Here is a 27029-nt window from a genome sequence, read left to right as displayed (position 1 = left end):
GAGCCGACCTGCCGCCGTAAGAATGACGGCGGCCTGGTCGGCAAGTAGTTAAGATTTACCCTAGCATTTTTAGAAGGTCGAAGATGCCAGCCTAATGAATATTTCGAAGTATAGGTTCACCCTGACTTTTACCTTGTCCTGAACATAAAAAAAAAAAAAAATCTATGCATATATGCAAAATCAGATGCCTTAAAATATAAAGGAAGAGGCCAATCCTTAGAAATTGACCCCTTGGAAAAGCAATGGGTCCTTGAGAGGAAATATGGAGGCCATTTCAGATGAACTTCTGAAATCTGAAAGAAGAGTCTAAAACTTTTCTTCAAGTCAGTGGATCAGTAAATATTAAAACTATTGGGTCTGATATAGTACAAAGCACAGGGCCACCACTTGCTGGTTACACAAACAAAATGTATAGAAATTTCTACACTAAAAAAAAAAAAATGTAGCTTCAACACAATTCAACTCACTTGTATAAAATCAGTCTCATCTAGGATTTCAGATTTGATAATTTCTTCAATAACATCTTCCAGGGTAACTATTCCAAGCACCTCATAAAACGGGTCTCCTTCTCCTTCATTGTTCACCCTCTGTACAATCGCCAAGTGAGATTTACCTGCAGGAAGATAGAAAGGATACCATGAGACACGCTGGGTCAAAAAACCTTGTCATGGTTTTTTTCTTTGTGTTTTTGGTTAACTTAGGCTTTAAAGTAGGAATAAACCCAAAATTCTAAAATATAATAGACTACGGCTTACTGGTCAAAAGACAGGGGGTGGCTGCATCAGTTTCTTTTCTTAGGCTTTTTTTCTCTCTGTTTTCACCTGATCTTGCCATTACAAAACACCTCCTGTATTAGAGTGCCCCCCACTCTGGACGAGGGGGCACTTTTGGACAGCAGCATAGTCAGTCAGGGGGTTGGGGGGCCATATATATGTAATAGCAGATCCACATACACTAACAAATTGAAGACAAACTCCAGCTCACAATTTACATGCAGTACAGCAAATATTTGTTTTTTCCTTTTGTGATAAAGGTTTTACATTGAATAAATAAAAGCTGATCATTGTAAGCACCCCTGCTAAATGGTTTTAAATGGTTTGTGTCATCTCTAACTGATACTGTCCGGTGCAGAGCTTGTTTGTTTGAAAAGCAACAGACTTACTGGCCAGTTTACTAAATAAAAATAGAAGAAAGCAAGCTTAAATGAGTTGTAAAGGAAAACAAATTTTTGCCTAAAATTAATGTCTGCAAGGTAGACAGACAGAATAGTGTAATGATTCTGTTAAAAAACGAGTAAATACCTATTAAATTCCTTCATCTATATCACCTCCGGCGTTCTAGTTTGTTCTCTCATTCCTTTCCTGGTTTGCATCGCTCGTTCATGTAAGAACTACATTTCCCAGTATGCATTGCGGCATGCCCAGTAATTCACACCTCCTTGAAGTCTCTAACACGTAGAGAGCTTCCTGCCACACAGATGTAGTTCCCAGGAGGGGGTGAGCATGTTACTGACCACCGCAAGTAAAGCCTCCCGTCACGGTGGTCAGTAAAATCAGACAAGCAGGAAGTGAACAGAACAGAGAAGAAATAGAGCAACTTCTGAGCAAAAACGAACAATGAGGAAGTGAAAAGAGGAATGTCTGCAGGTAAAGGATGCTTATTATGAAAAAAATGTTTTTCCCTTACAACCCCTTTAAGGTTCCATGCACACTGGCTTAAAAAAAACGTCTGTTCTTTTTGGAGTAAAAAATGTCCCTATAGAGCCATTTTTTGTACAAAGTTTAGATGAGTTTAGGAGAGTTTTACGTCTTTTCTGCCAGTGTGCTCCAAAACGAAATACGAATGAGAAGGGGTTTTTTTTCCTGCCTCTAAACGTTTGTCTCAAAAATATGCCTGTAAATGTCCTAATGTGTATGGACACAAAGTATAATATTTGAGTTTCTTCTACAGGCAGAACACAAAAATCCTGTAGAAGCAACGTTTTTTTATTCCAGTGTGTATGGAGCCTAAAAAAGAAAATTAAATGCAGCCATCACATCTAAGAATTGGTAATCTGCAGTATAATAAAGGTTTGCTTTTATGGTTAATTACAAATTTAATTAGATCTACTGCTTCTCTGAAAAGTTTCCGACACCTGAATAGCCAGCAAGTGTTAAATCATACCCTTCCCAACCTTTTTGAAGATGGAAACGAGGGACACCATATTAGCAAAAGAATGTAGTCATAGGACCCACATTCTGCCACGCCCCCTAAAAGGAAAATATATACAACATAAATGAATTAAACCATTGCTTTTTTCCTTTTATATTGGCGTTGGAGATTTACAAATGCAGGCAATTTAGAAATTGAGATGAAAGGTTTTAGCACTGGAAAAGCAATTTTTGAAAGATAGTAAAGATGATAAAGGCATTCTCTGAATGGTGCCCTTGCTGAACAGCAGGCTCCCTGTGTTCACAATGCATCACGCCAGCCTCTCATCATGGGACTCAGAAAGCAAGCGTAGATTACTGAGGGTAGCAGTGCAGTGCTACTTCCAGGTTCCATTTCCAGCTTCCAGGGGCATCAACCAAGTTTGGTATATACATAGTACTGACTGATCAAGCTTGAGCAATGTAACCATGTAAAAATATACTATGTCTGGATTATTATTTTTTTAAGTGGAAGTAAACTTCCAACATTTAAATTTTGCCTATAATAAGACCTATCTATAGGTAGTGTAAATATCTCCTAAACGTGCACTGTTTAGGAGATATTTAGTGCACATGTAGCCAGTGACATCACTGGCGCATGCTATGCGAAGGAATGGCCGTCTGAGCCCTGTGCCGTGAACGACTCCCACAAGCATGCATGGGTGTGATGTCATTGCCGCTCCGGCCAGTCAGAGCGAACCTGGAAGCAAGACGCGTGAAGATGAAAGCAGCCTCCATCAATCACATTGCATTGCTGAAATTCTAGTATGCGATGCACACTAGCACATTATGGCTTTACCCTGCAGGTAAGCAACAGAAAAAAACACACACGCGTCTAGTGGTTTATAAACACTTTAAAGAATCACACTTACGCAAGTGGTGAGAACCGAACTATCAAAGACTGCTGATCACTCGGTTCTCAGTTCTCCGTGAGCAGAAAGCTGGTGACTGTCAATCACTGCCTCTCTTCTCTGTTCCCCTTGCTTAAGCCCACTTTTTCCCTGAAAACGGGTCACAGGAGTGCAAAACAAACTGCACTCCTGTGATCACACAGCTAGCTTTGGCTGTACTTTTCCTTGAAGGACACACTTTTCTAGGATTAAATCATGAACTATTCCAGACCATCTCCAAAATTCAGGGACATAATCTAGGTGGCAAGTATAACCCAATTCACAATTTTTTTTTTTGGAAGGGGGGGGGGGGGGGGGGGCGGGTGTTTCTTTTGTACAACCTTCAAGTAGATTCTAGTGTGGTGCCTGTGTAATTGCACTGCTTGATAGATAAGAATTGTGATATTAAATAAAAAAAAAGGGGTTGAATTATTATCAGGGCTGTGTGTGGAGTCGGAGTCGGAGTCGGAGTCGGGGGAAAAATTTGGGTACCTGGAATCGGAGTCGGAAAAAAATGCACCGACTCCGACTCCTACTAAATTTAGATTGGAATTTAAAAAAAAAAGCAAGTTTAAATGTCCCAATTCACAAAAAGTTATAATTAATGACTTCTCTACTGTAAGAATAAAGACCAATGCATGCAGTGCCCTCACATAACCGCCAAAACGAACACGTTAAAGAGAACCGTGAAGAAGCATGCTTTTCATGTGCTTCACTATATGGCACGCAACGCCACAATTAGGAGCTGCAAATACTTATACTTTCCAAGTGTTGTGTTCTGCTTTTACAGGAACGCATTTAGAGAACCAGCTAAGGTCCAAAATAAAAACTATTCCAACAGGAGTTTTATAAAGCACTAAAAGAAGTTGAAAAGTATGATCGCTCATCAAAACTTAGGGCCCCTTTTCACATGTCTGTTCCGCCTGTCCGTTCATTACAAGTCCGTTAATGGACTCTTTAATGAATCCCTATGGGAACGCGTCCGTTAGCGGATGGAGCATCTGCCTAACGTCCCGCGTCCGTCGGGATCCGGTTTTCGGACGGAAGAAAACCCTATTTTTCTTCCGTCCGGATGAACGAACTGATGCAGACGGACGACGGTCTGTCTGCATCCGGTTCCCCATAGGGGCAGAGCGGAGCTGAGACAGGGCGTCCCTGCACTGTGTGCGGGGATCCGCCCTATCCGCCGACAGCTCAGCTGGGATCCCCGCTGAAGCCGACGGAGCGGACAAAAGAAACAGACAGTGACGTGTGAAAGAGCCCTTACTGTTGAAGAAGCCATCCTTGTTTGTCCAGAGATTGTTAGTGATGTGGCCAGAATAGTTACTGCAATGCCACCCACCCAAGTCAGTGTCGAAAGATTATTTTCAGCCCTAAAATATAAAGTCTGACTTAAGAGCTCTATGAAAGAGGCAATTCTCTTCCTTAGACTCTACATTGAATTGATTTTGCATTTGCTAACCCTATAACTACATTTCAAGATTAATATAAAACCATTTCTAGGTTTTCCAGATTTTGTTTTTGGTTCATTATAGATAAGCTTTGTTTTTGTTCTAAAACAACCAAATAATGTGGTTTGTATTTTTTAACTGGTAAAGATCCTGTTCCTGATGTTTATGCCTGCTGCTACTATCCAGCCACTTGATTGATTAATACAAAAAAAAAAAAAAAAAAACGTTGTTTTCATTGTGTTTGTCTTTTGCTTAAACTGTGCAATACAGTAGACTGTTGGCTTCCCAGCCAGTAGTCCTGTGGTAGGTTGCGTTTCTTTCCCTCAAGGAATGTATAAAATACATTTGCATATTAATACAGAGGAGTCGGAGTCAGGAGTCGGAAGTACATAAAACTGAGGAGTCGGAACATTTATCTACCGACTCCACAGCCCTGATTATTATGGATATACCTAGTTTTACTGACCAAGCTCATTCTTTTTTTTTATACAAATTCAGAAGTGGTTTGGGATAAAGGGAGGCATGTATGCCTCATTCCAATATCTCCTTGGTTACCTGAGACTTTCTGCTGCTCAGAAGTGCAGTCTAATCCTAGGTAATTACCAGCAAGCAGTAAAGTTGCAAAGCTTGCTAAATTTATCGAACAATTTAAGAACTTTAAACAGCATTACAGGAAAGATCCCATCAATCTTACGGATCTTTGCAGCACCATGCAAGAACTGAAAGCCCGGTGTCCCCATCTGAAAACTCGTGCCATGTATGGCATGGAACCAAAAATAGCAGAAAAATTTGTTTTTTTTTTGTCAAAGAGGAGGGACAGAAATAAATAATGTGTCCACAAACCAGACAAAATAACTACTTTGCCAGGCTAATTTTGTGTGAGCATAAAATAAATTCCAAGAATGAAGAGCTTGCTTTCCAGCTGATACAAACAATAAAGCAGCACAATACGTATCATTTTCCCAGGGTCTGTCGTAAGTGGTTAAAATTCCTGGTGAATGCTCTTTGCTGAAAGTTGAAATTCTTTAGCTATTCTCAGCTTGTGATCATTTAAAAGGAATTTTCCAACGCAGGGTCTAATATAGACATAAAATGAAGTTTCCATTTCGCTCCAGTTATATTCTCACCAAAGTAACTGCTATATAATCTGATTGTCTTGGAGCCACTAATTTAAATGCAGATAGACATACTTTACATACCAGCTGAGGACCAAGATTTTCTATTGAGGGGAAATCAAGTTTAATTATTGATTCAAAAGCGAAGACCACAAATATCTATAATGAAGCTTTAAGGCCTGATTCACACCTTTGCATTATGTGCATTTTGGAATGCATAAAATAGCAGGTGTCATAAAAAATACATTGAATCTTATGAGAATGTTTTACAAAAATGAGCCATGTCCCATTTTGTTCTCTGATGCCTATATAAAATAGTGACTACAGCAGACATGAAAAAATGCACCAAAATTGAACAAAAGCCGACATGGATAGATGTGAACTCAGTCCTAAAGTGTTATTGAACCCAGGATCCTGTAGTCACAATATCTGGTATCCCACAGTACACAGAACATGGAAATGCAATTATTTTATTAAATATAAACTGCCAAATACCTTTTCTCATCAGCAGTACAGAAAAAACCTTGGTTTGAGAATAACTTGGTTTGAGAGCGTTTTTGCCATATAAGCCCTTTTTTTTTTTAGAAATTTTGACTTACCAAGCCGATGTCTTCATATACAAGTGATGTCATGTCACACTGAGAATAAAAGAGGAAGAGAGGCACCTCCAAGTGTAGCAATATGGTTACATAAATGACGGTACATTTAGCAACATTTTGCTACACTTAAAGCGGTGAGTTCACCCGGAAAAACTTTTTTAAACATAGATTGATGCTCATTTTGTCAAGGGGAATCTGTGGTTTTTTTAAATCGAAGCAGTACTTACCGTTTTAGAGATAGATTTCTGCAGCCGCTTCCGGGTATGTCTTCGGGACTGGGCGTTCCTATTTGATCGACAGGCCTTCCGACGGTCGCATACATCGCGTCACGAGTAGCCGAAAGAAGCCGAACGTCGCTGCGGCTCTAGACGGCGCCTGCGCACCGACGTTCGGCTACTTTCGGAAAATCGTGACGCGATATATGCGACTGTCGGAAGCCTGTCAATCAAATAGGAACGCCCAGTCCCGCAGCCCATACCCGGAAGCGGCGGAGAAAATCGCTCTCTAAAACGGCAAGTACTGCTTCGATTTAAAAAAAAAAAACACCCGATTCCCCTTGACAAAATGAGCATTAATCTAATGTTAAAAATTAACTTTTTGGGTGAACCTCCACTTTAACCACTTGCTTACTGGGCACATATACCCCCCTCCTGCCCAGGTGAAATTTCAGCTTCCGGCACTGCGTCGCTTTAACTAATAATTGCGCGGTCGTGCGACGTGGCTCCCAAACAAAATTGACGTCCTTTTTCCCCCACAAATAGAGCTTTCTTTTGGTGGTATTTGATCGCCTGTGCGGTTTTTATTTTTTGCGCTATAAACAAAAAAGAGCGACAATTTTGAAAAAAATACAATTTTTTTACTTGTTGCTATAATAAATATCCCAATTTAAAAAAAAAAAAAAAATCGCAATAAGCGACTGGTTTGCACAAATGTTATAGCGCCTACAAAATAGACGACAGAATTATTTTTTATTATTTTTTTTTTTTACTAGTAATGGCGGCGATCTGCGATTTTTATTGGGACTGCAACGTTATGGCGGACACATCAGACACTTTTGACACATTTTTGGCGCCATTCACATTTATACTGCGATCAGTGCTATAAATATGCACTAATTACTGTATAAATGTGACTGGCATTGAAGGGGTTAACACTAGGGGGTGAGGAAGGGGTTAAATGTATCCCTGCATTGTGTTCTAACTGTAGGTGGAGGGGGGGGGTGACTGGGGGGGTGACCGATCTATGTCCCTATGTACAAGGGACACAGATCGGTCTCCTCTCCAGAGACAGCACCGCTGTCTCTGTGTAAAATGGCAATGAGAGATGATCTCATATGTTTACATATGAGATCATCTCTCATTGGCCGCACAGATCGCATCGCAAACGGCCACTCTGATTGGCCGTTCGCTGCAATCTGTAATTGGCTGTGTCCAAGGGACACGGCCAACACAGAGTTTCCCCGCTGCACGCTCTGGAGCGTGCACGGGGAACGCCCAAAGGGGCGGACGTCAATTGACGTCCTGTTGGATTTTGGGATCCGCGCTGTAGCCGTCATTTGACTATAGCGCGGGTCCCAGGAGGTTAAAGGGGCCTCCGATTTCTTTTATACTCTGTAGCTCTTGCTGGATTTTGCTTCTAAACCCCTTAGTGGAAGGTTCTATTTGTGGATGGACATTTCATTTTTACACAGCCTATCACATTGCTTTAATCATTTTATATGATCTTTAAACTGAAGGACCTATGAATAAATGGTTGTGGAATGAATCATTTGAAATTCCATTATTTCCTAAAGCGGATTTCCGACAAAAATTACAAATACTGCAGCTGCTGACTTTTAATAAATCGGACACTTACCTCTCCCAGGGTCCAATGATGCGTGGGGAACGAAGCCCCCCTCCTCTCTGAGGTGCCAGCATTGTCACTGTGGGCGTCTGGCTGTGGCGTCACAGCCAGGCACGCACTGCGCATGCGTGATACGCGCTGCGCACTGTGACTGGCCGGGCAGTCTTCTGGGACCTGCTTGTAGGAGTAGTTTTCATTCTACTCCGACTGTCCTAGGAGGCTGCATGACTCCTGATTTTACTGTTGCGGGTTTAGTAAAACTTTAAACCTGGTATGCATGGGTCAATACAGCCATGACATTCAGCTCGTGTGTACATCTGATCAGCACCAGCAGTCAATGGCTGTGAGCACTGACCAGTGCGTTCCGGCAGGGGGGCACAGTCCTCCTGGCAGAACACAATAGCTCAGCAAAGAAAGGCTATATAGAAAAATGATAAACACAACACACAGTGAATAAAACAATAGTGGAAGCTACCTAAACAAATGGTAATGACTGGCTGAATATCAGATAGTAAATGGCTGTGGGACAATCCTTTTTGCGTAGACTCTTCCAGCCATAGTCTAATAGTAAAACAATGGTAAAACAATTTAAATCAGCTGATCAACCATTTACATGAGAATAATTGGCCAAAATGTTCTCCTGTTGATCACAGACCCAACAAACATGTTTGAAATTGGAAGGATCAGGAAATCGCATTCTTGTGACTATAGGATTTACAGTGCCATTTGGCAATGAATGTCTCCTTTGCTAGAGTGTTATTATCTTGTTAGCCCATCAGACAGTAATTCCCAACTGACGACTTGTTTTAGGCCACTGTGATTCTTCAAGACCAGGGTTAAAGAGGTTGTAAAGTTTAAATTTGTATTTATTTATTTTTTAAAAAACATACCATTACTTACCTCCACTGTGCAGTTCGTTTTGCACAGAGTGGCTCCAACCCTCGTCTTCTGAGGTCCTTCGGCAGCTGTCTCGGCTCCTCCCGACAAGAGCTAACCCCCTTCTGGGAAGCGCTCTCCCAAGGGGGTTAGCTTGCGGGTGTGCTCCTGTGTGATACAGTGGCGGCACAGCCGCCAAGTGTATCACTTGGCCCTGGCGCACCTCGCATCATTGATTTGATTGACAGCAGCGGGAGCCAATGGATGCATTAAGGTGAAAAAAAAACGGTAGGTTGGCAACTCCATTAACTATGGTTCCTGCAGAGGTTGCTAGGGGTTTCCCTGTTCAATGAGCAGTTTCTGGCTCTCAGATGAGTTACCACTCACCTCATTGGTCTTTTTAGCCATCACTAAGGAGGTAATTCTTCCCAATGACCACAAGTCTAAGGAGCATTATTGCCACTGACCATCACACTAATGTATCATGAGTTGTAGATATAATCATTTTTAGCAGGGGTTCCCTGAGACAGGAAAGTTATTTCAAGGGTTCCTCTGTTCCCCTTTGACATGTCAAATCGCATCTCAAATCGGCGGCAATTGTCGGCAATGGCACTGTCCTAATCAGTGCGACGCCGCATCTGCGATTTCAAAAAGTAGTTCCTGTACTACTTTTTGCGATTTCGAGCCGCGATTTACATTAAATTGCGGCCGAAATCGCGGCAAAATCGCGCATTTTACCGCGATTTTGAATTCGCAGCAGTGTGAACCTAGGCTGAAAGCAATAGATTGCCAAGTGGGAACTCTACTACTTTAAGACATGAGTCCCATGTGGGGCCAGTGCAGTGTTCTTTAAAATACTTTAAAATGCCTAATTACAGAGAACACTGAACATGATATGGATATTATAAATGGCACACTTCATATTTCTGCTCATTTTAGACTGGGAGCACACATCACATCTACAAAGCCAAACAGGTTGCCGATGGTTGTTCTACGTTCTGTTTTCTGCATTACCCAGCTCTTCACACAGTGCAATGCAATATTCATGCACAGTTGGCTGTACCATTCACATCAGAGTAATGCTACAATATCCCCTGTGAGAGAATTGTAAAACTTGTCTTCCCAGGGCAGAGAGCAAGCTGTGGAATTTTAGGGTGTGAATCTTTGTATCATTTTATAATATTGCAAGTTATCTACACAGTCAGGAGTCATAATAAAAACTCTCAAAAGGCGTGTATATTGAAATAGTACCATGTAACAAAATCACAATATGTGCCAAAGAGTCTTGGGTTACTACCATAACCTACAATGTGGATTTCATTCAAGGCAATCAGGTTTGCTCCAGATCCAAAGCAGCTGAATGAGCAAAGCCCCAGAAAAATACAATTAAAAGTACTGGGGCAAAAAGAGTTACAAAACATAACTTGTATTTTTAAGCACTCCTTGGTTTAACTTCAAATCCATAAACAACCATGCTGTAGGAATTTTTAACAAGATATTTCAGATTCCTCCTTGTTTTTATTATATGAATACAAATAAGTCCATAACAAAGACAGAATCACATTACTAAAAAATATATTCCGAGCATAGGATGAGGTTAGCGCCGAGTGTATCAATGAAACAAATAATACACAAGTTTGTTTCCCTCAGTGAGGATTCATCTACCTAGCGAAGGCAAGGGGAGGATAAGTTTGTTTTAGTAGAACTTCTAATTCAGGTGGCAGGAAATTACAGCAACTAGTCCTGTGGGGTGGGTCATTTGCCAAGGCACTGCTTAGTGCTGTAGGGTGGGAATAGGTTGCTTGCCGGAGAACTACCTAAAAATGTGGGATAGGGTAGGGTTGTTTCCCAAGGCAATGCTTAGCGCTGGAGGGATGGGAAAGGGTTCTTTGCCAAGGCACTGTTTAGCACTGTGGAATGGGAATGGATTGGTTGCTTGAGGCACTGTAGGATGGGGGTCAGTTGTTTGCAGAGGCACCGATTGGCACTGTGGGATGGGGTGTATGCTGGGGCAATGCTTAGAATTGTAGGTTAGGGTGGGTTGTTTGCCAGGGGGACAGATTAGCACTGTGAGGTGGGGATAGGGTTGTTACAGGAGGCACTGCTAAACAATGAGGGATGGGAATGAGTTGTTTGCCACGAGACTGCTTAGCGATGTGGATTCGGGGATGATAGTTTGCTAAGGCACTGTAGGATGGGAATAAGTTGTTTGCCATGACACTGCTTATCACTGTGGTGTAGGAATAGGTTGTTTGCCGAGGAATTACTTAGGAATGTGGGATAGGGATGGGTTGTTTCCCAAGGCAATGCTTGGCTCTGTGGGATGGGTTCTTTTGCCGAGGCACTGCTTAGCACTGTAGGATGGGAATGGATTGTTTGCTTGGGGCACTGCTTAGCACTGTGGAATGGGGGTGGGTTGTTTGCCGAGGCACGGATTAGCAATGTGGGATGGGGTTGTTACAGGAGTCACTGCTCAACACCGAGGGATGGGAATTGGTTGTTTGCCGAGGCACTGCTTAGCACTATGGGATAGGAATGGGCTGTTTGCTGGGGAACTGCTTGACATAGGGATAAGGGTGGGTTGCTTAGCACCATGGGATGGGAATAAATTGCTTGCAGAGACACTTGGGTTGTTTGCAAAGGAAATACTTAGCAATGTGGGATGGGGTGGGGTGTTTGCAGAGGCACTGTTGGATCAAGAAAAGCTACATCAGCTTTGCCATCTATAATTGAGTTTATAATGTTTGTTGCAAAAGAAACATGGGATGACTTTGCTGACAGACATTCTACTGAAAATATTAGTGGCCTGCCTGTCTCTGGCCTTATTACGTTCTAATTCATGAGCCAAAAAATAATGAAATGCAATGATAGTTCTATATTTAAAAAGTATTTATTGCAGAAGAACCTACCTGCTAGCAAAGTTTCCCTTTCTTTGGTACCTGACTTTGTACCCCATTTTACCAGTTAAAAGCCAACATTATAAGAACACATTAGCATGGCGGTGAAATAAATTTGCTGCAAAAATGTTTTAAATAACGACACCAGTATTGGGGATTTGTTTTCTGGACGAATCACAGCAGTCCTGGGTTTTTCTGTACAGCAGCTGCAGTGTTCAGCACTATTGAAGCCCACATTGGGGAGTTTTATTGAAGAAATTAGTTCAAGTTGGCCAGCTTATTGAAGCAATCGTCAGTAACACACTAAATACCAAAACAATGAAAAAGGGTGCAGTGAAAAGGTCAGCATTTTCCCTATCCCCTATCAAATGTCTATCTATAGTCAGAAAAAGCAGGTTAGGCCCGACTGCTTTGGTAGTACTATTATGCCACCCATGGTAGATCACTACAGGATATTTTACCTTTCTGAATTTTCTATGAACCCATTTCTGCTATTGCTATTCTTTTGTAAACAGCATAGTAAACACCAGTGGGTATTAAGTACAAAGCTCTCCAAGAGAGACTCAGGTGACTTAATATACACAGCTTAGAGGGGAGTAAAAGGGGGGCATGTGATGGAAACATTTAAGTACATTAAAAGGTTTTAACAGGTTCAAAGGGGATATTTTCCAGAACAAAGAAAATGAAAGAGTGCCAGACATAAAGACTGAGCATCCTAGTAGGAGTTATATACAAAATACATTGTGTACAGCTAAGTGTTTAAGGCCTCATGCCCACTGACGTTTTAAAAAACGGGCTGTAAAGCTAGTACAGACGCCAGGAAAAAAAGTGGCGTTTTTAAAACGCGATTTTTTCCGCGTTTTGCATTGAAATCAATGCACGTTTTGCCGCGCTAGTTTTCAGCTGCGTTTTTCTTTCTCTATTCAAAATCAATGGTTCCCTATTGGAGCCCATTGATTTGAATAGAAGTCGCTCCAGAAGTCGGATCAAGATGATCCGACTTGCGGGGCAACTTGTGTGCGGAGAATATTAAAGGGGAACCCCCGCGAAAATGAAAAATAAAATTTGCGTGAGGTTCCCCCGAGGATGATACCAAGCCCTTCGGTCTGGTATGGATCTTAAGGGAAATCCCCCACACCGAAAAAAAAAGCGGTGTGGGGGTTCCCCCAGGATCCATACCAGACCCTTATCCGAGCACACAGCCCGGCAGGTCAGGAAGGGGGGCGAGCGAGCACCCCCCTACCAACACCGTACCAGGCCACATGCCCTCAACATGCGCCCCTACCCCAAAGCACCTTTTCCTAATGTTGATGGGGACAAGGGCCTCTTACCGACAACCCTGGCCGTTGGTTGTCAGGGTCTGCGGGCGGGGGGCTTATCGGAATCTGGGAGCCCCCTTTAATAAGGGGGGCCCCCAGATCCCGGTCCCCCACCCTATGTGAATGAGTATACGCTCTCTGGGGGCCTTCTTCTGACTTTGGGGGTCTTCTCCGCTCTCCTTCTGCTCTCCACGCTCCCTGGTTCTTCTCCCGCTCTCCAGTGCCTTCTTCGGGGCTGGCCGCCGCTATCTTCTTGCAGCTCTTTTACTAGCGGCGGCCAGCCCGGGCCTTCTGCCTTGTTCCATCTTCTTTTTCTTGCGATGTTGCCACGACGCTCCCTCCCGCTGTAATGCCGGGTGTGCGATGATTTATATAGGCCCCTTATGACGCCACAGTCCCAGCATGCTCCAGGTGGTGATGACATAACCCCGCCCCCTTATGTCGTCACCACCCGGAGCTTGCTGGGACTGTGACGTCATAAGGGTCCTATATAAATATCGCAGCGCAACGCACACCCGGCATTACAGCGGGAGGGAGCGTCGAGTCAACGTCAAAGAAGAGAAGAGAAGAAGGTGACGCAGAAGACCGGGCCCCCGCTAGTGAAAGAGCTGAAAGAAGACAGCGGTGGTGCCCGGCAGAAGGAAAAAAGAACCGGAGAGCGGGAGAAGAGAGGGGAGAAGTCGGAAGACCCCCGAAGTCGTAAGAAGACCCCCCAAAGTCGGAAGAAGGGAGAAGACCAGGCCCCGCTGGTAAAAAAGCTGAAAGAAAACAGCGGTGGTGCCTGGCAGAAGGGAGACCCCTGAAGTCGGAAGACCCCCAGGGCTGCCTAATAAACTACTTTAAAAACCTGTGTAGTAGCTACAAGCTCCTGTCACGTTGGTACAGGACACCAGTACTGCTCCACAAGTTCTTCCCGGCGACGCCTGATCTCTGCTGGCGCTGTCGGGCAGACAAGGGGACGCTACTACACATCTTTTGGTCCTGCCCTGGCCCGAGTCGCTTCTGGCGGGTGATCCGTGAGGTGGCCCAGAAATTCACGGCTCGCGCTATACCGGACGACCCAGCGTTCTTTCTCCTGCACGTATCTACCGTCCTGGAGAAGGCATACAAAAAAATCTGTGATCAGACACCTATTGGATGCAGCAAAGGCCTGCATCCCTCTGCATTGGAAGGCCACGCTCCCGCCGACAGTATCCTAATGGATCACGAAGGTGGAGGAGATAAAGCACATGGAGGATCTCATCCTCACAGCACACAACAGGCAGGAAACATTTACCGATACCTGGCAGCTATGGAATATTTTCATCTACTCAGATGAGGGCCAGGCACTGTGAGAGCCCGCGGCTGTTGGGTGAACGTCACCATACCAGTGCGATTCCCCCCTGCCCCAGTCCTTTTTCATAACAGGGAGTGAGTCCACGAAGTACAGAGACTACCCCTACGGTGAGCCTAGCTGTAAGGTGACCGACCCCCCCCCCCTCTACCCCTGCCCACTCTCTCTTTCTTCCTTCTTTCAGACCCGTTTCCTTTCTCTGGAATTTTCTACTACCCCACACTGGGGCTCTTTCCCTCTTTCCTTTCTCTTTCTTGACATAAAAAGAAAAAGAAGGGACGGGTCGTGTAGACCCGACACTGGGCTATGACTCGACAAACACGCCTCCCTCTCTGAGAAGGAGACACCCTCTGGGAGCCACCGCTGGTTTCATCGAGTGACGAAGCCCAGGGGCCCTCCTAGGGCACACACGCCACTTTACGCGTGCGCCACACAGTAGGCCATGATCCATCACGCAGTGTGTAACGTTATATTGATCCCGTGTATTGTTGTGATCTACTTATCCTATCACATGTACTGTTTGTACTATTGTACCATGTCGGCCCGCGCGGCCTTGTTCCTGTCTATAAATAAACAAATAAAAAAAATAAAAAAAACCTGTGTGGTGTTTTTTTATTGACATTTTTATTCCACCAGGTGAATGGGTACCCCATACTCATTCACATTTACAGCTCTAACGCTGGAGCTTCAGAACGCACTGGTCCTGTTTTTTTTTTGCAGCTTAAAAACAGCTCAGCCATTTACAGCTCAAAAACGTCATGGTGGGCATGAGGCCATAGACTAACATGGAGAGCCGTTTTTAAGCTGCAAAAAACGCTCAGAAAAGTGGCTGTAAAAACGTCCGTGGGCATGAGGCCTTAATGTGTCAGATGCAATTTTTTAAAATCTCTGCTCTCCTGCACTTTGTCATTTACGCAGTCAAGATATTTGCTTAAAAGGAGAAGTTCTGAGTATTCTTTCTGTCTTACCCCTAAGTGTTCTCCTGCACACTCGCTCCGTGTTCCCCTCAGATTCCCCCTTCAGTGCCGTGCGATGGGAGAACCCGGAGGAGGGGCATAGCTACTGCACGCTGTATGCAGAGAGGGAGCTGAGCTGAGTGAGTGAGGGAAGTTTTGTGCAGCTCCGCATCGGGTTGTCAGTTGAGAGAGATATTCATTGCTGTGGTGTTTACTGTTGGATGGATTCCTATACCTGTTCCCGCTGTGGAGAGTGGAGGTGTTTTCTATCTCGCTGTTTTAAATAATAATTTTGGTAAGAGTCAGTGTTACTTGTGGGTGAAGGTCTCCTGTCCGTTACCAATCACTACGTTGTGGATTTGTCCAGCACACTTGGGATTCATTGTTCCTTCATCACTGCACATTGGACTGTGTTTATTTTCTCATATTTTCATCAATTTTTATTGTGGACTGTTTGGATGCACTGTATCTATATTTTATAGGGATTACAGTTCACGCTTATAGGTGTTCACTTATTATTTCAATTTAAGTATTGTGGTTCGTCCTACACAAGTGTTCACTTACTATTATTATTATTATTATTGTACATTATTTAGCGCGACTCCTTTTTTCTTTTATATTTGCTTGGTGTTGTATGACATTTTTGAGACGCAGCTGCTACACATTTTTGTTTATTTGGGTATGCGCAATATATTTTTTTCTGTTTTAAAAGGAAAAGCCACCAACATCTTGGAAAAGTGCTTTCCCTTGAAGTGAATGGACGGACATTCATAAGTGTACCAGAAAAAAAACGGGGTGAGAAGCGGTATTAAAAAAAAAAAAAACGACAGCACACCGCCTGGCGAGCTGCTGGAAGATCTCCAGGGTGCTACTTTTCAGCATGCTCTATTGCATATCTAGAATCTTGTCTTCTGGCAGTGTTTTTCTCAGAAGATCAGTTCAGACGAGTGAAAAAAAAAAAAGAAAAAGTGTTCATCAGAACTAAGCATTTAGTAGTTCCAAATATCGAGTGGACAAAATGTATCTGCTCTCAGATACATGATTCAGCATTTGCTTTGCAGGACTGAAAGTTCAGTTTTTGACACTACTGCGCATAAGGCCTAATGACAAAAGTTGCCACCCCAGCACCCCTGAGCTTGATTAGATGGATTTAGCAAAATCAGACCCTTCAACTTAGCTGTATATTTAGAAAGTACTGGCTGACGTATCATGATCTGCAGAAAAATCTTTACAGCTGATGCACGTTTACCTGAAAGTGGTAGTAAAGTCCACTTGTACTTCCAAATAAGCCTACAATCAGAAATCCCCTTCATAAATGTTTTTTTATTACATCAAATGGATGACCGGGTGTGTGTTGTTTACCCAGGGAACAGAGGGCATCAAGATGCAGTGTGGGAAGAAGTCAAGCCGGCGGAGGCAGTGAGATGCCTTGGACTATGCTCAGGGCCGTCTTAAAAGCATCATGGGCCCCTGGGCAAAGTAATGCACTGGGGCCCCTACCAGCTTGCCCCAATTCACACACCTACTTTCAAGAAATTAAGTATAAATAGTTGAAAGAATTAAACATAGATTCATTAGAACTCTTAATAAAAATAGATTTTGCAAAAGGAAAACATTCCATAAATCAAACACTAGTTAACACAAAAGGTCACAGTACGGGGGGGGGGGGTTAGGGCTCAGGAAGACATGACCATATCGGGACAGTTTAGTAAAAAGCATGACTGTCCCAGCAAATCCTGGACACTTGGCAAGTTTGATGTAATGCAAGATTATTGTGGGGCCCCTATGTACCTAGGGCCCCTGGGCAGTGCCCAGGAGTGCCCTTGCCTTAAGATGGCCCTGACTATGCTCTGTTGGGAAACCTTGGGTCACGTCATTTATGTGATTGTTGCTGACCAAGTAAACTCCTTCATTCATGAAAATTGTATTTCCAGATGGCAGTGGCATCTTTCAGAAGGAAAATGCACACTGCAAAAATGGTTCAAACAGAGCATCAGAATGGGGAAGAAAGGAGATTTAAAGTGGAAGTCTAGTCAAAAACGAAAAAAAAAATATTATATGTAAAATATCTTTATCTTTGACATTATTCATTTTATGTATAGCGGATTACAAAGCTAAAGCCTCGTTCACACAATACGATTGTTGGCAGGGGATTGTCTGTTGACAGACTGTTGTCCTAAAATTTTACCATTAGTACGCTCCTTTTGACAATTGTTGTCCAACTTTCGGCCAACAAATGTTGGATGGCAGGCTAGTAAATTTTTGGCGGACAATGGTCTGTCTGTCACACAAAAGTCGAAAGTTCAAACATGCATTCTCGGAATCAGTGCTCACCAAACATGAAGTTAGCAGAAGGGGCCCAAAGGGTGACGCTCAAGAGCCGATATTCCTCATAGTACGTCACTACATTCGCGTTTGTGGCACGACAATTGTGTAACGTTTGTATGCAAGACAAGATCCTGGCACACGCCATTTTGACAAAAATTAGACGCTCGGTTTGCCAACAATCATATCGCGTGTACGAGGCTTTAGAAAGTCTAATCAATGCCTACTGTTCATTCTAATCAGCCCTGTCTTGCCCAGCCCCATCCCTCCTATCCTTAGTCAGACAGAGAAGGAGAACTTCCTGTCTTCACAGCCTCGTTTTGGTTCGTAACTGCCTGAGAGAAACAGAGAACAGGCAAGCCTGGTAAGTATGTTCTGCTCACTGCAGCACATGGCACACAGAGACACACACTCACACTTCTTACAAATCGTTATATGGCTTAAATTTTAAAGTGGCAGTCCAGTCAAAAATTATTCCCCCCCCCCATCTGTGCGCTTCTGAAAATCAGCGACTTTGAAAAGGTGCTTGCACTACTTTGATACAACGTTGATCCAGGATGTAAAGTTGGATCAAAGCTGCACTCAAAGTCGCACAGCTTTGGAGTGACACTAGTGGAAACGTAGCCCAAGGCTGTAGCGTGTGACTGAGTGCAGCTTTAATCCAACTTTACACACTCTGGATCAAAGTCGCATCAAAGCATTGCAGGTACCTGTTCAAAGTCGCTGATTTTCAAAGTCGCATGGATAGGACCAGGTATCAATAAAATCAATGGGCTGTGACTTGTCATGCAACGTTATGTGTCCAAAGTCGCATGACAAGTCGCACTAGTGGAAACACAGCCTTAGGCCGAGTTCACACTAGTCCGGTGTGAATTCTAGCTCTGGTTTCTCTGCGAAGAGAAAAAGCAGCTGTTCAGCAGTTCCTCTCCATTATATCTGCAGATCAGCTGACCTGGGAGAGGGGGAAGTGTAGTGAGGAGGGGGAGAGAATTAGTGTTCAGAACGGAACGCACTTGCAAATAAGATGCATTCCTGTAGAAGATTATTAGGTAGATTCAGGTAGGGGCACGCAACTATAAGGCGGCTTAGCCTAGCGTGTTTACACTACGCCGCCTTAAGCAAGAGAGGCAAGTATGTATTCTCGAAGTACTTGCCTCCTTACTTAGGGCGGCGTAGCGTAAATGCAGCGGGCGCAAGCGCGCCTAATTCAAATTCGGCTGAGGGGGCGTGTTGTATGTTAATATGCTTTGATCCGATGTGATAGACATTTTTTTTAAACTGCGCCGGGCGCCTACATTTCCCAGTGTGCATTGCGGCTACTTCCGCCGCACGGGCCTATTGATTTCGACGTGGACGTAAACAACGTAAATCGCTATTCGCGGACGACTTACGCAAACGACGTAAAAATTTCGAATCTCGAAGCGGGAACGGCGGCTTTAACATTGTCATTCCATCTAATAGATGGAATAACTTTAGGCCTGATAATGGCTTACGTAAACGGCGTAAAAGTAATGCGTCGGCCGGGCGTACGTTCGTGAATCGGCGTATCAACTTATTTACATATTCTACGCCAACCGCAATGGAAGCGCCACCTAGCGGCCATCCGAAAAATTGCAACCTAAGATAGGACGCCGCAAGCCGTCCTATCTTAGATATGTTTAAGCGTATCTCTGTTTGAGCATACGCTTAAACATAAGTCGGCGTAGATTCTGAGTTAGGTTGGCTTATCTACTGATAAGCCGGCCTAACTCTTACTGAATCTACCTATATGTGCCTGCAATTTGCAATGCTTAGAAAATGCACATGTGTGAACCAGATTCATTCAAACTAATAGATCTTAAAATGTTCTGCGAATTGGATACAGTGTAAGCCGCATCCAATTTGCACAGGTGTGAACCCAGCCTCAGTGTGGTTGCCTGTATTCTGATCATTGTAGACTGAGCCGAGACCCCAGAGCACTGACAGTTCCCTTCTCCTGTGCACAGAAGCACCTGCAAAGCGCTTTGGCAGCACCGCAACACGGGCACTTTTAGTGGGGGTAAAAAGCGCTAATGCTCAAAAAAGCGACGCTAAAACTACGGTAAAGCACTGTTAAAACTAGCGGCACTTTACTGCTAATGCGGCGCAGCCCCAGTGTGAAAAGAGTCTAAACTACATATAGAGATACATGTCAGTCAAATGATAGAGCACAAGAGACTGAAAGGTGCTTCATTATACGACAAGAGACTGCAATTCCACCCTAAAACAGTACACAGATTTAAGACAGACTGCCATTATTGCATTGCCTCGTTTTTAAGCCAAGGTGCTTGTGATATTGAATATACAAATAAAAAATGCAGTGCTTAAGACTGATATGTGACATAACAAGGATATTCTCACTGGACTATATATCACATGGACCAATAAAGTGCGATGTGCAAAACAACAATACCAAATTGAAAGACATTTCAGAAAAATATAGTTTATAGAAAAAGACTCCTAAATATAAAAGTTCCAATGTGATCAAAGTGATTAAAGATGGGGGCCTCCAGCTGTTGCAGAACTACAAGTCCTATCAAGCCTCTGGGAGCAATTGCAACTGTCAGGCCCCGTACACACGGCCGAGGAACTCGACGTGCTTGGCACGTCGAGTTCCTCGTAGAGTTCTGGGATGAAGCCGCCGAGGAGCTCGGCGGGACGCCTTCTCCCATAGAACAACGAGAAAATAGAGAACATGTTCTCTATTTTCTCGTCGAGCTCCTCGGCGGCTCCATCGAGCCAAAACTGTACAGACGACAGAGTTTCTCGGCAGAATCCGGGTTTTGACCGAGTTTCTCTGTGAATTCTGCCGAGAAACTCTGTCGTGTGTACGGGGCCTCAGCCTTGCAATGCCTCACGGGAAATGTAGTTTTACAACAGCTGGAGGGCTACCGGTTGCCTACCCCTGATCTATACTGGTCACTGCATATTTATACATTTTGTATCAATTAAACATGATTTAAATCGCGTACCTCTAGATATCCTACTTCCTGTATTGAATTGACTCCTATGTGTCTCACGCCTCAGTATCATTCAAGATACTGCACATGCGTCATCCCAATGGTCACTGATGTGCATGCACCACTTGTACGTGTATATGTGTGTTATTTTTTTTCCCTCAAGATAGCAGCTAATAAATACATTAAACTCACAAAAAGGAACCCATAAATATAAAAATTATATATATATATATATTATATATAAACACACACACACACACACACACACACACACACACACATATATATATATACATATACACACACACACACACACACGGTGCCTTGAAATAGTATTCATACCCCTTGACATTTTTAACATTTTGTCATGTTACAACCAAAAACGTAAACTATTTTATTGGGATTTTATGTATTAGGCGACACACCGTTGCACATAATTGTGAAGTGGAAGAAAATTAAACGTTTTTTTTTTTTTTTTTACAAATAAATATGTGAAAAGTGTTATTTGTATTCAGTCAATAATCTGTAGAACCACCTTTCGCTGCAATTACAGCTGCAAGTCTTTTGGAGAATTTCTCTACCAGCTTTGCACATCTAGAGTGACCTTTTCGCCCGTGCAAAATATCTCAAGCTCCGTCAGAATGGATGGAGAGCGTCTGTAAACAACAATTTTCAAGTCTTGCCACAGCATCTCAATTGGCTTTAGGTCTGGACTTTGACTGGGCCATTCTAACACATGAATATGCTTAGATCTAAACCATTTCATTGTAGCTCTGGCTGTATGTTTAGGTTCGTTGTCCTGCTGGAAGGTGAACCTCCGCTCCAGTCGCAAGTCTTTTGCACACTCCCAACAGGTTTTCTTCTAACATTGCCCTGTATTTGGCTCCATCCATCTTCCCATAAACTCTCACAAGCTTTCTTGTCCCTGCTGAAGAAAAGCGTCCCCACAACATGATGATGCCACCACCAAGAATAGTGGGCCAGATTCACGTAGAATCGCGTCAGCGTAACGTATCCTAGATACGTTACACCGCCAAAATTTTTCATCGCAAGTGCCTGATTCACCAAGCACTTGCGATGAAAACTACTCCGGCGCAAGGCGGGCCAATTTAAATGGGCGTGTGCCATTTAAATTAGGCGCGCTCCCGCGCCGGACCTACTGCGCATGCTCCGTTTCTTAACTCCCGCCGTGCTTTGCGCACCGTGACGTCATTTTTTTGAACGGCGACGCGCGTAGCGTACTTCCGTATTCCCGGACGGCTTACGCAAACGGCGTTAAATTTTGAATTTCGACGCGGGAACGACGGCCATACTTTAGACAGCAATACGCTTGCTGACTAAAGTTAGGACACCAAAAAAAACGACTAACTTTGCGACGGGAAACTAGACTAGCGGCGACGTAGCGAACGCGAAAAACCGTCGTGGATCCGCCGTAACTCCTAATTTGCATACCCAACGCTGGTTTACGACGTGAACTCCCCCCAGCGGCGGCCGCGGTACTGCATCCTAAGATCCGACAGTGTAAAACAATTACACCTGTCGGATCTTAGGGATATCTATGCGTAACTGATTCTATGAATCAGTCGCATAGATAGAAACAGAGATACGACGGCGTATCAGGAGAAACGCCGTCGTATCTCATTTGTGAATCTGGCCCAGTTTGTTTAGGGTCATGTGTAGTGTTATTTTTCTGCCATAGCGTTTTTCTTTTAGGCCAAAAAGTTAAATCCGACCAGAGCGCCTTCTTTCACATGTTTGCTGTGTCCCCCACATGGCTTCACAAAAATGGCAAACAGGACTTATGGCTTTCTTTCAACAATGGCTTTCTTTCAACAATGGCTTTCGTCTTGCCACTCTTCCATAAAGGCCAGCTTTGTAGAATGCACAACGAATAATTGTCCTGTGGACAGATTCTCCCACCTGAGCTGTGGATCTCTGCAGCTCCTACAGAGTTACCACGTGCCTCTTGGCTGCTTCTCTAAAGAAATGCTCTCCTTCCCCGGCCTGTCAGTTTCGGTGGATGACCAGGTAGGTTTTCAGTTGTGCCATGCTCTCCATTTTCTAGTGATGGATTGAACAGTGCTCTTTGAGATGTTCAAAGCTTGGGATATTCTTTTTTATAACCTAGTCCTACTTTTAAACTTCTCCACAACTTTATACCTGACCTATTTGGTGTGTTCCTTGGCCTTCATGATGCTGTTTGTGCACTAAGGTTCTCTAAGAAACCTCTCAGGGCTTCACAGAACAGCTATATTTATACTGAAATTAAATTACACACAGATGGACTCTATTTAGTAATTAGATGACTTCTGAAGGCAATTGGCTCTACTAGATTTTAGTTAGGGGTATCAGAGTAAAGGGGGCAGAATATAAATGCATGCCACAATTTTCACTTATTTATTTGTAAAAAAAAAATTGAAACCCATTTATCATTTTCCTTCCAATTTACAATTATGTGCCACTTTTGTGTCTATCACAAAAAATCCTAATAAAATACATTTACAGTTTTGGTTGTAACATTGCAAGTGGTATGAATAATTTTTCAGGGCACTGTAAAATAAAGATGATATTTCATGTTTACCTAATTGAAGCATACTAAAGAAAATGTACACAAAAGACTATACATTCGTCTTTAAAACAAGTCCCTTTGGAAACTCGAATTCCCCACAACTAATTATATAATTTGGAAAAAGAAGGGCTGTTAAGGAACTGAACTCTGTTTTACCCGACATCTAGAGAGCCAATAACCAAAACAAAATCCACTGATATCTTCGTTTAGGGTTTAGAACAGCTCTGATAGAGCAAGTGAGCTTGGTTCAAATTCCAGTGTCAGATCTCACTAGGACCTTGCTCAAGTAATTTTATCTCCCAGAAGCCTTAACTTCTAAAATGTTACATCACTGAAATACTGGCCTGGTAATTCACCTTTTTAGTATGTATTCATGATAAGAAAAATATTAAATGCTGTCAGTTAGGCATAACAAATCAATAGGAAATATTTACTGGATATTCCTTCAGTATTTTATTTAAAAAAAAATAAAAAAATATGTAAGTATTAGTATTACCCAGTATTTAAGATGATTGGTCTTAAAAGGAACACTAAAAAGGCATTTTTTTTTTTTTAAACAAACATGTTATACTTACCTCCACTGTGCAGCTCGTTTTGCACAGAGTGTCCCCTAACACTGTCTTCTGGGGTCCCTCGGCGGCTGTCTCGGCTCCTCCCCGCAAAAGCTTTCCACCTTCATGCGAGCAAGCTCGCATGGTGGAAAGCTTTTGCGAGCACGCTCCCGTGATACAGCGGCGGGCCTAGCCGCCGACTATCACTCGGCCCCGGCGCGCCGCGTCATCCGTTGCGATTGACAGCAGCGCCGGGGGGGGGGGGGGTGGTACTGTCGGATGTTTTTTCACCTTAATGCATAGGATGCATTAAGGTGAAAAAATATTTACCTTTACAGCCCCTTTAACACAATAGTTACCATAAATTAAAGTGATAAAGTTTCGAGAGGTATGGTTTTTCTAATGCAGGGTAAAAGACCCTTAGCCCCCATTCACATCGGGCCAATTTGACTTGTCAAATGGAATGCCAAATCAGAGCCTATTTCCAGCACTACTTGTGGCGACTTTGGGGGCAATTTCAATAGACATCTGTGCATGAACCCGCACAGTTGTATCTCAAATTTATTTCCACCGAAGTCAGACTGAAATGCCGGTTTGAAATTGTGCAAGTTTAGCTGAACTCGCACAATTTCAAACCCACATTCAGTGTAAACCTAGGCTCATAGCCTACAAAGGTATAGGAAGCAACAGATTTTACAATTGCCTATAGAATAATAAGGCGGGGGGGGGGGGGGGCTTTAGAATAATGAAAAAGTCAGTAATTTGGCAGTGTGGAAGTCCCTAAATGTGCATATCAATGACAATAGGATACAGAAAATACCTTTTGCTGTGCACATTTTGGAACTGTACAGCCTAGTACACACGATGAGATTATCGGACGAATGATCGTCTTTTTCTTTTTTTCATGCTAGTTTCATTGCATGCCAATTCAGAAGTGATGTAATTTGTATTGAATTTTCGGATAAAAACTACTGATTAAATGAAAATTGTACGATCTGGTATCGCACAAGAAAAATGTTCATGTTTGTCCCTTAAAATTTAAGACAAAAGCTGTATACGAACGATCATACATTTTTCTTATTATTGCTTTGAAAGCGGTATTTTTTGTACGATATTCTTATCATGTGTACTGGGCTTAAAGTGCTACTAAACCCAGGACCCTGCTTTCACTATATCTGGTCTCCCTCAGTACACAGATCACGGAAATGTAATTATTTTAAATGTAATCAATGTGCGTCGCATACTAGCACATTATGTGACCCTTACCTGCAAACAAAGCCTGCGCTGTTCCTGCGACCATGTTCGCCCGTCTTCCTTCCGGGGCAGCAGACCCTGGCTCTGTATTTGGCCAGGCTTACCTATAGGTACAACTTACCAATGGGGGTTTACCAGTGGAACTCTGCTTTAAGGCTCTGTACACAGGGGTATCAAGATGGGACACTAGCAGTGTATTCCTGGCACAATTTAACACCACAAGTTGTACAATACCTCCAACGCCAAAAACAGTATATTGAAATGACTCTCAGAACTGATGCTGTGGCACCTGTTTTTATATTAGCACCAAGTACCTAAGGCCTACCCGCTAAAACCAAACCTTCATTGGGGACTCAAATAGGTACATCCAAACAGGCAGCTTCTGCTGCAAACTATGCCCCTAGTCTTCCTTCCTAGCTGCTGCCTGGGTGCATCTGAAGCTGAGAGCCAGCCAGCCAGCCAGCCAGAGAGTGTTGTGCATTGTAATGACAGTGTTCTCCACTGCCTGAGGTGAGTTGGTGATAAGGAGGTGGGAGGTGTGGGCTGGCATGGTATCCACCTGAGCTGTTGTGATAGAAGAGACTAAGGCGGTGTTTGTGTCTACCCTGCCACCCTGAGCTGATCTGGGAAGGGGGGGGGGTTCTGTGTCCACCACCACCACCACCCAGGTATAGTGTAGCTGAGCTGATTTGATAGGGCGGGTGGAATTGCAGTGTGTCCACCACCCACCTATAGTAGTAGGAGTAGAATATTAAATATTTTAGTTTAGAATATTTTTCTTCTTGTCTTCCTCCTCTAAAACCTATGGTCAGGTGCGTCTTATGGAGCGAAAAATACGGGTACATATTTTATAAAAGACATAAGCTTCCTTTGACCACATTCTCTTCTGGTTTCCCCGCGGTCTCTGGTTTCTACATGCTCAGTCACTGACCTGGAACAAGCACATAAGTAAAGTCAGGGAGATATCTGAATTACTGCCCCGCTTATCCTGGGTCAGTAACACAGAAAAATATAAAAAAGGGGTGCTTCTTTGCTAAATTGCCAGGCCATTTAAAAGAGTCAACTTTCCAGCATTTCCTGGTAGTGTCAGACCTAATCTGATCTCATCAGCCCCTTCATATATTTATACTGACCCATCACAAAGATGGGCTGCCCCAACGGCTAACTGGAATGTGTGGGAGGTGGAAGACTGCTACAATAAGCCTTGTCCAAACAACCTCGGATTAAGGTACAGCAAAACCACTGAAAGCCACTGCGGTTGTACAGCCATCTCTATGCGCCTGCATTTTATATCTTAGAAATAATTTTTTTTGCTAAAGTGACAAGTTCACTTAAAGAATTTACATTCTAAAACAATGGTCAACATATTAAAATGATGAATGTATAGATGTAGGCAATTGTGAAACGACAATGAAAATAGACGCTTTCCATTAGTTTATGATTATTATGAGAGGATACTTTTTGTTCTGCATTTTCCCATAATTATTTGAGAAAGGTCTTCAACTCTAGGGTGGTCCATCATGATGGGATGTTTGCATAAGGAGTAAGCAATGGAAACTGTATCATAACTGAATACATGGAGAACATATAAGAGATAAAATAAATGGAAACTGCTCTCCCACGAGACAGGTACCAGGGAAAATACTTGTACACTGTTCACAGACAGTCACTTCTTCCTAAAAAAAGTTCAGCTTCAGACCGCAGTCTCCCAAGGTCATTGGTGCCCATTCTTTCCATTCATCTTACACGTGAATTCCAAGATGACTCTTCACTGCGAACAGTTGAAGGGTCATAAGTAGAAATGATGGCTTCTACTCAAGTCATTGCTGAATCAAATATATTTCATATGACATTTGTGTAATGGCTTTATTTCGCTAAAATTAGA

General features: G+C 43.2%; 1 protein-coding gene across 2 annotated transcripts in view; it reads right to left on the bottom strand.

Moving 5' to 3' along the window:
- CNNM2 (cyclin and CBS domain divalent metal cation transport mediator 2) overlaps window positions 1-27029 on the bottom strand; it is a 222356-nt gene that overhangs the window by 71801 nt on the left and 123526 nt on the right. For both annotated transcript variants that reach the window (XM_040361871.1, XM_040361872.1), the window contains exon 2: window positions 464-613. In XM_040361871.1, coding sequence (XP_040217805.1) covers window positions 464-613 — 150 coding nt within the window. The remainder of the gene's footprint in view (window positions 1-463; window positions 614-27029) is intronic.

The sequence above is a fragment of the Rana temporaria genome, chromosome 8, assembly GCF_905171775.1.
Source record: "Rana temporaria chromosome 8, aRanTem1.1, whole genome shotgun sequence".
NCBI classification, from domain to species: domain Eukaryota; kingdom Metazoa; phylum Chordata; class Amphibia; order Anura; family Ranidae; genus Rana; species Rana temporaria.
The sequence above is the reverse complement of the archived record's forward strand: the minus strand, read 5'-3'. Positions and strand labels throughout refer to the sequence as shown.